At 59.9% G+C, this 11,930-nt stretch overlaps 2 protein-coding genes across 2 annotated transcripts; one reads left to right on the forward strand and one right to left on the reverse strand.

Moving 5' to 3' along the window:
* The first annotated feature begins 2,718 nt into the window (after positions 1-2,718).
* On the forward strand, positions 2,719-5,730 carry RHEX (regulator of hemoglobinization and erythroid cell expansion). The gene is made up of 4 exons (XM_054176289.1): positions 2,719-2,735; positions 3,454-3,542; positions 4,726-4,787; positions 5,539-5,730. Exons 1-4 carry the CDS (start codon positions 2,719-2,721, stop codon positions 5,728-5,730), a joined length of 360 nt encoding a protein of 119 aa, XP_054032264.1.
* A 3,254-nt stretch (positions 5,731-8,984) lies between these two features.
* Positions 8,985-11,181, reverse strand: AVPR1B (arginine vasopressin receptor 1B). Its single transcript, XM_054176477.1, has 2 exons — positions 10,203-11,181; positions 8,985-9,292 (listed from the first exon to the last, which is right to left on the reverse strand). The coding sequence occupies exons 1-2, from the start codon at positions 11,179-11,181 to the stop codon at positions 8,985-8,987; spliced, it is 1,287 nt and encodes a 428-aa protein (XP_054032452.1).
* Positions 11,182-11,930: the final 749 nt, after the last annotated feature.

Below are 11,930 nucleotides of genomic sequence, written 5' to 3' on the forward strand. Positions count from 1 at the left end.
GAGACATTGAGATACCAACAGGCACCAGGGACCTCATTAACTAGATCAGGTTGCTTGGGGCCTCCCCAGGTTTGACCTTGAACGTCTCCAGGGATGGGGATCCCTTGCTCCCTGCCTGCCTCCTGCCAGGAAAGAGGCACAGGAGAGGTCAGCCTGCTGCAGGGCATCTCCTGCTGCAGTGTGAGGGCTGCCACATCAGTTGCCCATGGAGCAGTGCCCCAGAGCTCCCCAGATGTGCTGTGAAGCAACAGGAGCAGGTCTGCCAGGCTGCTGTTTGCACCCCAGTGTTATCAAGTGAGCAAGCTACTGCTGACCAGAAAACAGCAGGTGGAAGCCTACTCACCCCCAGTGGACACCAAGCCAGGCTCTGTGCCCATAGAATCATAGCATCATGAAGTCACTTAGGCTGGGAAAGACCTTCAAGATCATCAAGCCCAACCATTAACCCTACTCTACCGAGTCCACCACTAAGCTATATCCCCAAGCAAAGCCCACTAGGATTTAAATGCCTTCCTCCTTGGAAGCACCCAGAGCATTATCTGGGTGGCAGCTGAACTGCTGAGGGCTGAGAGCCACCTCCAGCACTGCTGGGCAGAGCTCTCTGCCCTCGGGGACCACTTCCCTCCAGCCAAGCTCAGCTGAATCTTAGCATCCAAGTTCCTGGAAGACGGAGGGAGGGGAGGGATCTCTCCAAGGAGAACTGCCCAGGGGCCAGAGCATCCCCAGCCCTGGGACACAGAAGAGCAGAGAGACACCCAGCCATACTGAAACGAGGCAAGTGGTGGAGCGGAAGCAGCGCAGAACCTTGGGTGGGCTCAGCCCTGCCCTCGCCGTCGGGAGAGAGCCAGACCGCATCCGGCACCCGGCCCTGCAGACCTCCGCGCTGCTGGACCCCACGGCCACCAAAACTCCTGCAAACTCCTTAGCTCCAGCTCCCTCCACAGGCCTCAGCTCCTGCAGGGAAGGGAAGGCGTGGGAAGCTCCTGGCCCTCCAGGTAAAACCCTTCGGGCGTTGCGCTCCCCCGGCCGCGCCGCGCGGTGCCTCGGGAGGCGTTCGTCTGCGGCCGGGGGAGAGCCGAGCTTGGTGCCCACATCTGAGGGGTGTCTGCAGGCATGTGTCGCTGCCAGCCCCTGAGTTAGGTTTAATTTGGGGGGTGGGGGAGGATGCAAACAAGGCCTGGCTCAAGGTGGGGTTGAAACACCTGGAGGCACTGCCAGGCTTTCGCTTACCTGAGCGCAGAGTCTGCCGCTGGGTCAAGGCTGGATTTCAATAGAGGACCTCGAGAAAGGGTTAAGATCCTGGGGGCTGGGGGGAAGGTTCACAGCCAGTTCCCCTCTCCCCCCCCTCAAAAATCAAAAGGCAGATGTGTTGGTTGTTATCTCCACAAGAGCTCTTTCAATACTCAGCAGCCTATCGCCGCTGCAATCTGGCCAGGCCCCATGCAAAGAAGCTGCTGCTGCTGCTGCTGCTGCTGCTGCTGCTGCTGCTCTTTGGATTTGGCCTTCAGTTTGCAATTTCCTTTCCAACAGCTCAGTTTTCAGATAGTTATCTGCTGCTGCAGCAGCATCTCCTGCCCCCACCCCCACCCCCCCCAGCAAAAGAGCCAGTTGAGAACCATAGAATCGTAGAATTGGGTGGGTTGGAAATGACCTCTGAGGTCATGGAGTCCAGCATCAACCCAACCCCTCCATGGCCACCAAACCCTAACCCCATGGCCACACAGTTCTTGAACACCTCCAGGGATGGTGGCTCCACCACCACCACCTCCCTGGGCAGCCTGTGCCAACCCCTGACTGCTCTGGCAGCCAAGAAATTTGTCCTAATCTCCAACCTAAACCTTCCCTGCTGCAACTGGAGGCCATTTCCTCTTGTCCTATCCCTTCTTACTGGGGAGAAAAGACCAATCTAGTTCCTTGGGATAAGAGACAACCCCCACCTCCTTTCAGCCTCCTTTCAGGGAGCTGTAGAGAGCAATGAGGTCTCCCCTCAGCCTCCTTTTCTCCAGGCTCAACACCCCCACTTCCCTCAGCTGCTCCTGCCCAGCCCTGCTCTCCAGCCCCTTCCCCAGCTTGGTTGCCCTTCTTTTGGTTGCTTTCTTCTAAGAGCTGTTGTGTTTGGACCCCCAGATCCCCACTGTCAAATAGTTTCTGTGGATCAAAATCAATGCTACCACTAACAAACATTAAGACAGGTGAGAGAGGATTAGAGCAGGAAGAATAACTTCCAGTTCTGGGAACTCTCAGTCCTGCAGCAGAGCCCAGAAGCTCCACTCAGGTCCCAGGCATGACCACAGCAGCAGCTTTCCAAGCTCTTAAGCTCAGTGATAAGGTCAGGGAGAGCCTGGCTGTGCCCAGGGTGGTACAGGGAGGACTGGCAGAGGCAAGCCTGGCTGCCCAGGGAGGTGGTGGAGTCCCCATCCCTGGAGGTGTTCAAGAGGGGATTGGATGTGGCACTTGGTGCCATGGTCTAGTCAGGAGGTCTGTGGTGCCAGCTTGGACTCGAGGATCCTTGAGGTCTCTTCCAGCCTTGGTGATACTGTGATACATCTGTGATGCCAGCTCACTGCTGCCAAGTGGTGAGCCTTGAGTCTTCAGTGGAGCTCAACAGGACCATTCTGGTTGATTGCCACCAGGGCTGGCTGCCTTTCCCTGTTCTCCTGGAGACCTCCAGCCCTTCGCTGGGCATCACACCAGGCACCGAGGCCCCTTGCAGGGAGGATGATCGCTTGTGAGTGGTGAGTACAGCGCCTCAGGCTGGGAGCTTTGGATGGTTCCCCCTTCCTGCTTGGCTTCTCAGCCCTCTCTTGGCCAGGCTCTGGCTGTGGGGATGCTGTGCCATGTGCCTGGGAGCAGCGATGGAGCTGCTGAAGCCCCCACTGCTGCTTGCCCAGGAGCACAACGGCTGGGGGGAGGTTGGAAGCGCTCCAGAGGAGGAGACTCACAACCTCTCTGGGCAGCCTGCTCCAGGGCTCTGCCACCCTCACAGCAAACTTTTTTTTCCCCTTATGTTTATGTGGAGCTTCCTGGGTGCCAGACTGTGCCCATTGCCCCTTGCCCTATCACTTGGCACCACTGACAAGAGGCTGGCCCCAGCCTCTTGCCCTCCACCCTTTATCTCTCGTTGAGCATTGCTCAGATCCTCTCTCAGGCTGCTCTTCTCCAGGCTCAATAGCCCCAGAGCTCTCAGCCTGGCCTCAGAGAGAGAAAGCCCTGCTGAGGGTGGGCACCCAGAACTGGAGTGCAAGGAGGGAGGGGCAAGGCTGAAAAGGAAGCCCCAGGCTTTGGGGCACATTGCCTTAAGCATGAGAAGTGAAACCCAACCCTGCTTCCAGCAGCAAACCTTGGTCCAGAGCAGGCTTTGGTGGAATGGAGGCCAAGCAGTTCCTGAAGGACCTGAAGTAATTTGGTTTCCTCTTGCTTTTCACTGAGAGATAACCTTTTGCTCTTGTTCAGGTGGGTGCCTGCTGCCATCTCAGCTGTTGCCTTGGTCCTTTATGCCCTCCTCTTGCTGACCTTTTACATCCTGCTCAGCAGGAAAATAGGTAATGTCATGGCTTCTTGGCTTGGCCTCTTGGGTTCTCCATTCAGAAAGTCATTTGCCCAAACCTTCAGCACCCCCCAGCTGGTCACTCAGAATCAGGTCCTTGTTCTGGGTCTGGCTCATGGGGAACAACTGTGGAGCCCATGTGGGGTGGGTTTGGGAGCTGGACCCACCCAGGGACCTGCTGGATCCTCCCAGGAACACACTAGACCCCATCTGGGACCTGCTGGATCCCTTCAGGGATACTCTGGATCTCCTCAGAGACTCACCAGACCCTCCCCATGACCTCCTGGATCTCCTCAGAGATCCTCTGGACACCCTCAGGGACCTGCCAGACTGCCTCAGGGACCTGCCAGCCTCCTAGATGGGCTGGGCACTGGGATGGGAATGAATGCAGGCAGGGATGATCCACCAGCATCACTGCCCCTGTGTGAGAAGCTGCAGGAGGTGCTGGGGCTCCTGGGTCAGATCAGTTTGGGATTTGCAGAGGCAGAGCCCTGGTGCAGGAGTCTGCACTGTGCTCTGATGAAGGCCATGCTCTCCATCCTCCCAGTAACTGAGCTGGAAGTCATTTGCCTGCTCCAGTACTTGATGATAATTGCTGCAGTGCTGCTGGCCTGTGGTTGAACCGGGGCAGTGCTGGGGCTCAGGAGCAGCTGGGGGTCTGTGTGGCATCAGGGAGCATTTTGTGGCTCTGGGGACAGTTCTGGGTGGGAACAAGTTGCTAACCTGCCTCTTGGTCACAGCCAACCATCCGTGGGGGAAGCAGGAGAGCAGCAGCCCTGAGGCACAGCCCCAGCAGCCTGCCCCCTCCTCGGCAGCAGGGAAGGGAGTGCAAGGAGCAAGCTCTGCAGGTAAGGGGAGGCTGCAGCAGTGGGGCTGGCACCTGCAGAGCAACCCATGGCATTGCCCTTGTGCAAGACTCTTCCTCAAGCAGCTGTGAAGGGCCTCATGTGCCAGCCTTGGGGTGGAAGGGGAGGCAGCAGCTGGGTGAAGGGCAAGCACACAACAGCCTCTCCCAGTCCCAGTTCCCCTTGGGCAGGGGGTGAGGTGGGGAGGGACCAGCCTGATGCTTTGGGGATTCTCCATGTCGACTCTCCAGTGTGTCTGGGCTGCTCTCCCTGGTCCTTTGTCCCTCCCACCCCCCTGCAGCAGCAGGGCTGCTTTTGTCTCCTGTCTTGAAGGGAGCAGCGAAACATCTTCGGAGACCTCGGAGGACGCTGGGAGCAGCTCAGCCTGCCCACAGGTATGGGCATGGGCAGAGGGCCTGTGCCAAAGCAGCCTTGAGACCCCCTGGAGCAGCAACAGGGTGGGGGCAAACACTTGGAACCACAGGGAAGCATCAGCAGTGAAGCTGTTGTGGTTGGGAAAGCCCTCTAGGATCCCCCAGTCCAACCATCACCCCAACCCCTCCATGGCCACTGAACCCTGGCCCCAGGTGCCAGTTCCTGAACACCTCCAGGGATGGTGACTCCACCACCACCTCCCTGGGCAGCCTGTGCCAACCCCTGACTGCTCTTGCAGCAAAGAAATTGTTCCTAATGTCCAACCTAAACCTCCCCTGGTGCAGCTTGAGGTCATTTCCTCTTGTCCTATCACTTGGTCCTTGGGAGAAGAGCCCAACCCCCACCTGGCTCCAGCCAGCTGTAGAGAGCAATGAGGTCTCCCCTCAGACTCCTCCAGACTAAATTCCCTCAGCTCCCTCAGCTGCTCCTCCCCAGCCCTGTTCTCCAGCCCCTTCCCCAGCTTTGTTGCCCTTCTCTGCACCCTCTCCAGCCCCTCAATGTCCTTCTTGGAGTGAGGCCCCCAAAACTGACCCCAGTGACGGTGCTCTCTTGCCACACACAGCATCCCCCGCTCAGAGGGAAGCATCCCCAGGGGCCAGAGAGACCCCTGGGCACAACTGGATGGCTGCACACCTTTGTGGGGGTCTGAGGGCAAAGCCACCCCTGGGGGATGCTGGGGTTCACATCTGGGGTTTGTGTCTGCCTCTGCAGGGCTCCTGCTCAGGAGAAAACCTCAATTACACATCCCTGATCTTCCCAGGGGGAGGCTGTGGGCCAGGCTCCCCCAGGGACTATGAGAACACGAGGGCTGGGCTGGACTACGTCAACGTGGACCCCAAAAGCAACAAAGTGAATTTCTGGTCCTGCTCCAGCTCTGTGGAGTACACCCAGGTGAAGCTGTGACTCCCAGGAGGCTGCTGGTGGGGTCTGGGGGCTCAGACCACCACCAGGATGGGGAGATGGCCTCAGCCCCCGGCAGCTGGGCGAGCAGAGCTGCCCCTTCCCCTCTCCTCAGCCGGTGCCTGGCACGGGCTGACCGCTGCCAGCTTTTATTCCTTGTCACCCTCTGACCTCCCTTACAATTTGCTTGGTGTTTGCCTGAAGTGCATCACTGTTCCCAAGGGCTGCTGGGCGTGGGATGGCTGCTGGGCAGAGTTCCTCCCAGCCAGGCTGAGATGTGCTCCCCAGCTCTGTGTGCTGGCCCTTCCTCTGCTTCCAGGGCAGCAGATGGAGCATCCTCCCCCAGCCCCTCAAAAATGGGGTGCCCCTCAGGGAGGGGAACAGCATCATTGAAGTGGTGAGGTTGGAAGAGACCTTGGAGATCACCAAGGCCATCACCCAGAGCTCACAACCACACCACTGCTATTAAGCCACCACTGCTAAACCACAGCCCTCAGCACCGCTTCCACAGGGCTTTTAAAGACCCCCCCCAGGGATGGTGGCTCCCCCACCACGAGCTGCCCACCACCTTTCCCATCTTCCTGAGCATTGATTGAACTCCCAGGGGACTTGGAGGGCAGCACTGCCATTTTCTCCAGCCAAGCTGAGCTGGGGGCTCTGCAGCTGGCTGAGATCAGCCTGGGACTGTGAACTGCCTGTGCTGGGAAGGCTGCTGCCAGGGGTGCTGCTTCCCCTTCTTGGCAGTGATTGTGTTTGCCAGGTCACCTTCATGGCCCAGGAGGGTGCAGCCCTGCTGGTGGTTGGGGTTTGCTGTCCTCCAAACCTCTGCTGCAAGTGGAGCTGCCTCCCTCCCACCCCTCTGGGCTTTACTCCTCCTGACGTTTCAAGATCTAAACTGTCCAAGTACTGGGGAGAGGGAACTGGGCCATACTGGGAGCTCTGCTGGGGGGATGGAGCTGCTGCCTCCCAGCACAACCCCCTCCCTCCATCAGGGCTGGAGCTGCCCCAAGTGTTTCCAGCTGGCTGGGCAGCCAGGGGTTCAATGGAGGGTCGGGAGATGATCGATTTGGTATCGATCTGGGGAGGGGTCAGGGCCTCCTGGGGGTGCTGACCTTGTTGTGCAGATCTGGCCCAACTTGAAGGGCACACAAAGGAAGAAGATCAGGAACCCAACCAAGCTCTAGGAAGCATTGCTGGAGGCCAGGAGGAGTGGGTTTGTGGGGCTGGAGGGGGGGCCAAAAGCAGCTAGTGGGAGTCTCTGGAAGAGAGGGGAAAAACCCAACCCCAAACAACAAACAGAATGATTCAAGGGCCTGTGATTTAAAGGAGAGAAAAGAACTCCAGATTTCAAAGCCCATTCCTCTTGGTGTGTTGTCTTTACAGCTTTAGCCTGGGAGAGCAGAGGGAGCAATGCCCCTTGCAGGGAGTTTGGGATCTTCAGTGCTCCCTGGGGTGTTCCTACATCACAGAATGGGTTGGGTTGGAAGGGACCCAAAAGGTCATCCAGTTCCAACCCCCCCTGCCATGGGCAGGGACAGCTCCCACTGCCCAGGCTGCCCAAAGCTTCATCCAGCCTGGGCTTGAACACCTCCAGGGATGAGGCATCCACAACCTGTTCCAGTGTCTCCCCACCCTTATAGCAGGGAATCACAGAGTCACCAAGGCTGGAAGAGACCTCAAAGCTCATCAAGTCCAACCTGGCACCACAGACCCCATGACTAAACCATGGCACCAAGTGCCACATCCAGTCCCCTCTTGAACACCTCCAGGGATGGGGACTCCACCACCTCCCTGGGCAGCACATCCCAGTGGCTAACAGCTCTCTCTGGGAAGAACTTTCTCCTCACCTCCAGCCTAAACTTCCCCTGGCACAGCTTGAGACTGTGTCCTCTTGTTCTGGTGCTGCTTGCCTGGGAGAAGAGCCCAACCCCCTCCTGGCTACAACCTCCCTTTAGGTAGTTGTAGACAGCAAGGAGGTCTCCCCTGAGCCTCCTCTTCTGCAGGCTAAGCAACCCCAGCTCCCTCAGCCTCTCCTCCCAGGGCTGTGCTCCAGACCCCTCCCCAGCCTCATTGCCCTTCTCTGGACACCTTCAAGTCTCTCAATGTCCTTCTTAAACTGAGGGGCCCAGAACTGGACACAAACTGGAGTCTCTTCCTAATGTCCAGTCTAACTCTTCATCCCTCCCAAGTGGCTTTTGGGCTCAGTTCCCAGCCCAAAGGATGCTCTCCCTGCTTCCCTTGTGCTTTCTCAATCAAAACAGCTTCTGGGAGACCCAGAACATGCAAGAAGGACAGGAACCAGGCTGGGACTGCAGGGCCACAGCTTGTTCCCTGCTCCTGGCCACCCCTCCTTTGTGTTTCTAAGCTCTCTGAAGCTGTCTCCCAAACCCAGAGCGGCTTCAACACTCCTGAACAAGACAAAAGCAGCAGCAATGTGAGAGCAGCTCTTTACTGGGATGCAGCAGCTGGAGAGCATGAGTAAACCTGATGGAAAGCATCCAGGGCACGGAGAAGAAGCAGGATCTGTCTGGGCAAGCTGGAGCTGGGCCAGGGCTGCTCTGAGCAGCTCTTTGGTAGGGTCACTGCTGCGTTTTGGATGCTTGCACCAGCACAGTTGGTACCACACAGCAGCACCACAGGCAGCTGGACCCAGCAGGAGAGGACATTTCTGCCCTGTGGCTTTTACTCCAGCCCCATCCCTGTCCCTGGGGAGGTGGGCAGGGGGTCCAGCTCCAGAGCTGGCTGTCAGCAGAGGGCAAAGCTTTGCAGCAGAGAGGGGACCCTGTGCTGGGCATGGGGAAGCTGAGTCTGCTCTGCCAGCCGAGCTCTGGGAACGGGAGAGGAGGAACTTGCGTGCAGGGAGCTGCCTGCAGATGTAGCCAGGATGCCTCCTGCTGTGCTCAAGCTGCTTTGCTGGCGTCCGCTGAACACCCAGAGCTCCGCTTCGTCCAGGAGGACGTGCTGGGGCAGATCCCCTGGCTGACACCTGGCTTGTGGGGCACTCCTGAAGGAGAGGAAGGCTTCCTAAGGCAGAGGGAGGTGGATGCTGCGGCGGGGCTCTGCCCATCTCCCCGATGCCCACAGCGAGGACGCAAGGGCCAGCTGGACGGTGGTGCCGCCCGGGGTAAGCACCCAGCTCTCTGCCAAACGAGGTGCTGCCCGGTGGAGAGAGGCATCTCGGCAGTGACAATGTGCCTGGGGTCGCATCCGGCGGCAGCTGCCAGCCGCGCAGGGATGCGCCCGGGGCCGCGCACAGCCTAGAGCTCGCCCAGCTCGGTCACCGCCTCCTCGCAGGCTGGGTACAAGTCCTTGGTGCTGGCCCCGAGCAGGGGGAGGCCGGGGGGGCTGCCGTGGTGGCTGTGGCTCAGGATGGTGGTCTTCCTGCTGCAGAGGCTGCCGGTGGAGCCCTGCCTCCTCAGGCCGGGCCGGGGGCTGCCCCAGCAGGGCAGGCAGCGTGCCACGTCCTGCAGCAGGTGCCCGCTGAAGGCCATGTAGATCCAGGGGTTGCAGCAGCTGCTGAGGCTGGCCAGCAGCATGGTGATGGTGAAAGCCACGTTGGAGGACTCTGGGAAGGCAAAGGAGGGAGGTGAAGCATGCAGCAGGCCGGGCAGGGCTGCGTGGGCTGGGCCACGTCCTTTGCCCCAGTCCCAGCCCAGCGGAGGGGCATTGCTTCGGGGCAGTGTGCAGGGGGCTGAGGGTGGCAGGGGGGGGATGCAATGGGGCACAGTGAAACCCACCCTGCAGTCACATCCCAAGCACAGCAGCTCCTGCAGCAAATCCCCACATGGGTGAAGAAGCAGCCCTGGCAAAGCTGCTGCCACAACGTCCTTGTTGGGTGAGGGGCAAGAGGATGGGGCCAGAATCTCTTTGGTGGTGCCCAGTGACAGGCCAAGGGGCAATGGGCACAGACTGGAACCCAGGAGGTTCTGCCATGAAAAAGTTCTATGGTGTGAGGCTGCTGGAGCCCTGGGGGAGGCTGCCCAGAGAGGTTGTGGAGTGTCCTCTGGAGAGCTTCCATCCCCCCCTGGCTGTTGTGCTCCCAGGCAAGCTGCTGTGGGTGCCCTGCTTTAGCAGCGGGGGTTGGAGTGGATGATCTCCAGAGGTCCCTTCCAACCCTCACCAGACTTTTGAGTGGTTTTTCTGGTGGAATTGATGATCTGACTCCACAAACTCCTCTCTACAAATCCCCCTGGGGAGCAAACCTGTGGCCTTGCCCACGGCTGCCCAGAGGCTGCCCGGAGAGGTTGTGGAGCCTCCTCCTCTGGAGACTTTCAAACCCCACCTGGATGCATCCCTGTGCAGACTCCCCTGGGTGGCCCTGCCGTGGCAGGGGGCTTGGGCTGGGCGATCTCTGGTCCCTCCCAACCTCCACTGCACTGTGAGGCTGCGCTGGCTTTCGAAGCACGGAGACAAGGCAGAGGTGGGCACCTGGCGTGCCCAGGGCCGTGCCCCCAGCCTCCCCCACCCCTGCTCACCATCATCAGGAGCCTCCTCGTCCCACACTGACCACAGCTGCATGCTGAAGAAGGGAGCCCAGCAGGCCACGTAGGCCACCACGATGACGAAGGTCATCTTGACGGTGCGGATCTTGGCTCGGGAGATGGTCCTGACGCTGCTCACCCGGGAGGGCTGCCCCGGGGGCCGCCGGCCGCTGCGCTCCGAGCCGCTGGGAGCCGCGGGGGCGGCCGCCGGGGCCCCTCCCGCGCTGGAGGCGCCGCTCTGGGTCTTGCCTTTGAGGTTCTTGCAGATCTCGTAGCAGATGAGGCCGTAGCAGACGGTGAGGATGGCGACGGGCAGGATGAAGATGCACAGCGCGGTCCAGGTGATGTAGGCTCGGGCTCCCCACGGGTACCTGAAGTCTGCCCAGCAGTCCAGCACCCCCGAGCCCTGCCGCACCTCCCGCAGGGAGAAGATGAAGACCTGGGGCAGGCTGAGGAGGCAGCTGAGCAGCCAGGTGGCCCCGATCATGAGGTGAGCCTGGCGGCCGGGCTGCTGCAGGGACTGCAGCGGGTGGCACACGGCCAGGTAGCGGTCCAGGGTCATCACGATCAGCATGTAGGTGGAGGCGAACATGCTCAGCACCTGCAGGTACTTCACTGCCCTGCAGAGTGCGTCCGGCCCCAGGAAGCGGAACGTCACCTCCCAGATCAGCTGCGGCAGCACCTGGAAGAGCGCAACGCCCAGGTCGCTCAGCCCCAGGTGCAGGATGAAGAGATGCATCCTGCTCATCTTCTTCCTCAGGCGGTACATGGCCAGCAGCACCCCCACGTTGCCCGTGGTAGCCACGGCCAGGATGGTGGCCAGCACCCCGATCTCTGCCTTGGCCAGCTCCTCATCCCGGCTGTGCAGGAGGGTGAGGTTGGGCTCACCTGCCAGGGTCTGGGGGCTCAGCAGCCCCTGGCCGTGCCCAGGCCAGCGGTGGTGAGTGCTGTTCCAGCCCCAGCCTGGCTCCATCCCTTCGGGAAGCCCTGCAGGAGCTCAGGCAGCTCTAATCCTCCAGTGGCCTCTTCCCTGCCTCCTCGGGGCTGAGCTGTTGGGGCTGCTGCTGCCCCTGAGCTCCACTGCAGAGCTGCTCTGCCCCTGGCTGGTGGGGCTGGATGTACCTCCTCCAGCGGTCCCCAGGACAGGGGCAGGTTGTCAGCTCCTCTGCCTTGTGCAGCTCAGCATTGTGCTGACCCTTTGCTGGGTGCCTGGAATTCTGCATGCAAGAATTCCTGAGAAGCAGAGAGGAGGAAGAGCTCCTGGCTCAGTCCTTGGGGTTTCTCTTGTCTACACTGAACATTCCCAGATTCCTGCTTCTCCCTGGACTGAGCATCTTGTGCATCCTTTCTCCTCACTCTGAGCTGGAGAACTGAAGAGGCAAAGTCCTCTTTGCTGCTCCTCACTGTGGTAAAAGCCTCAGAAGGAGCTACAGAGGCTGCACCTCTTTGGCCTTTTCATTCCAAGAGCAGCAAAAGGCAGGTGAGTGTGGGCTGAGCATCCATGTCCCAGTGGGAAGCAGGGTGGCTCTTGGCTGCTCTGTGCAAACACCATCTGCCTGCTCTGGGTTTTATAGCCTGGCAGCTCCCCCCCAGCTGGCCCCAGCCTCCTGGCTGTGCTGAGCACTGCCCAGCACTGTGGCAGGCAGGTGACAGCTGGGTCCCCTCCTGCTGCTCTCTGAGGAGATGCCATCCATGGGCTCTATCAGCAGTTGTGATTTCTGA

This window comes from Dryobates pubescens, chromosome 35, assembly GCF_014839835.1.
Source record: "Dryobates pubescens isolate bDryPub1 chromosome 35, bDryPub1.pri, whole genome shotgun sequence".
NCBI lineage: Eukaryota > Metazoa > Chordata > Aves > Piciformes > Picidae > Dryobates > Dryobates pubescens.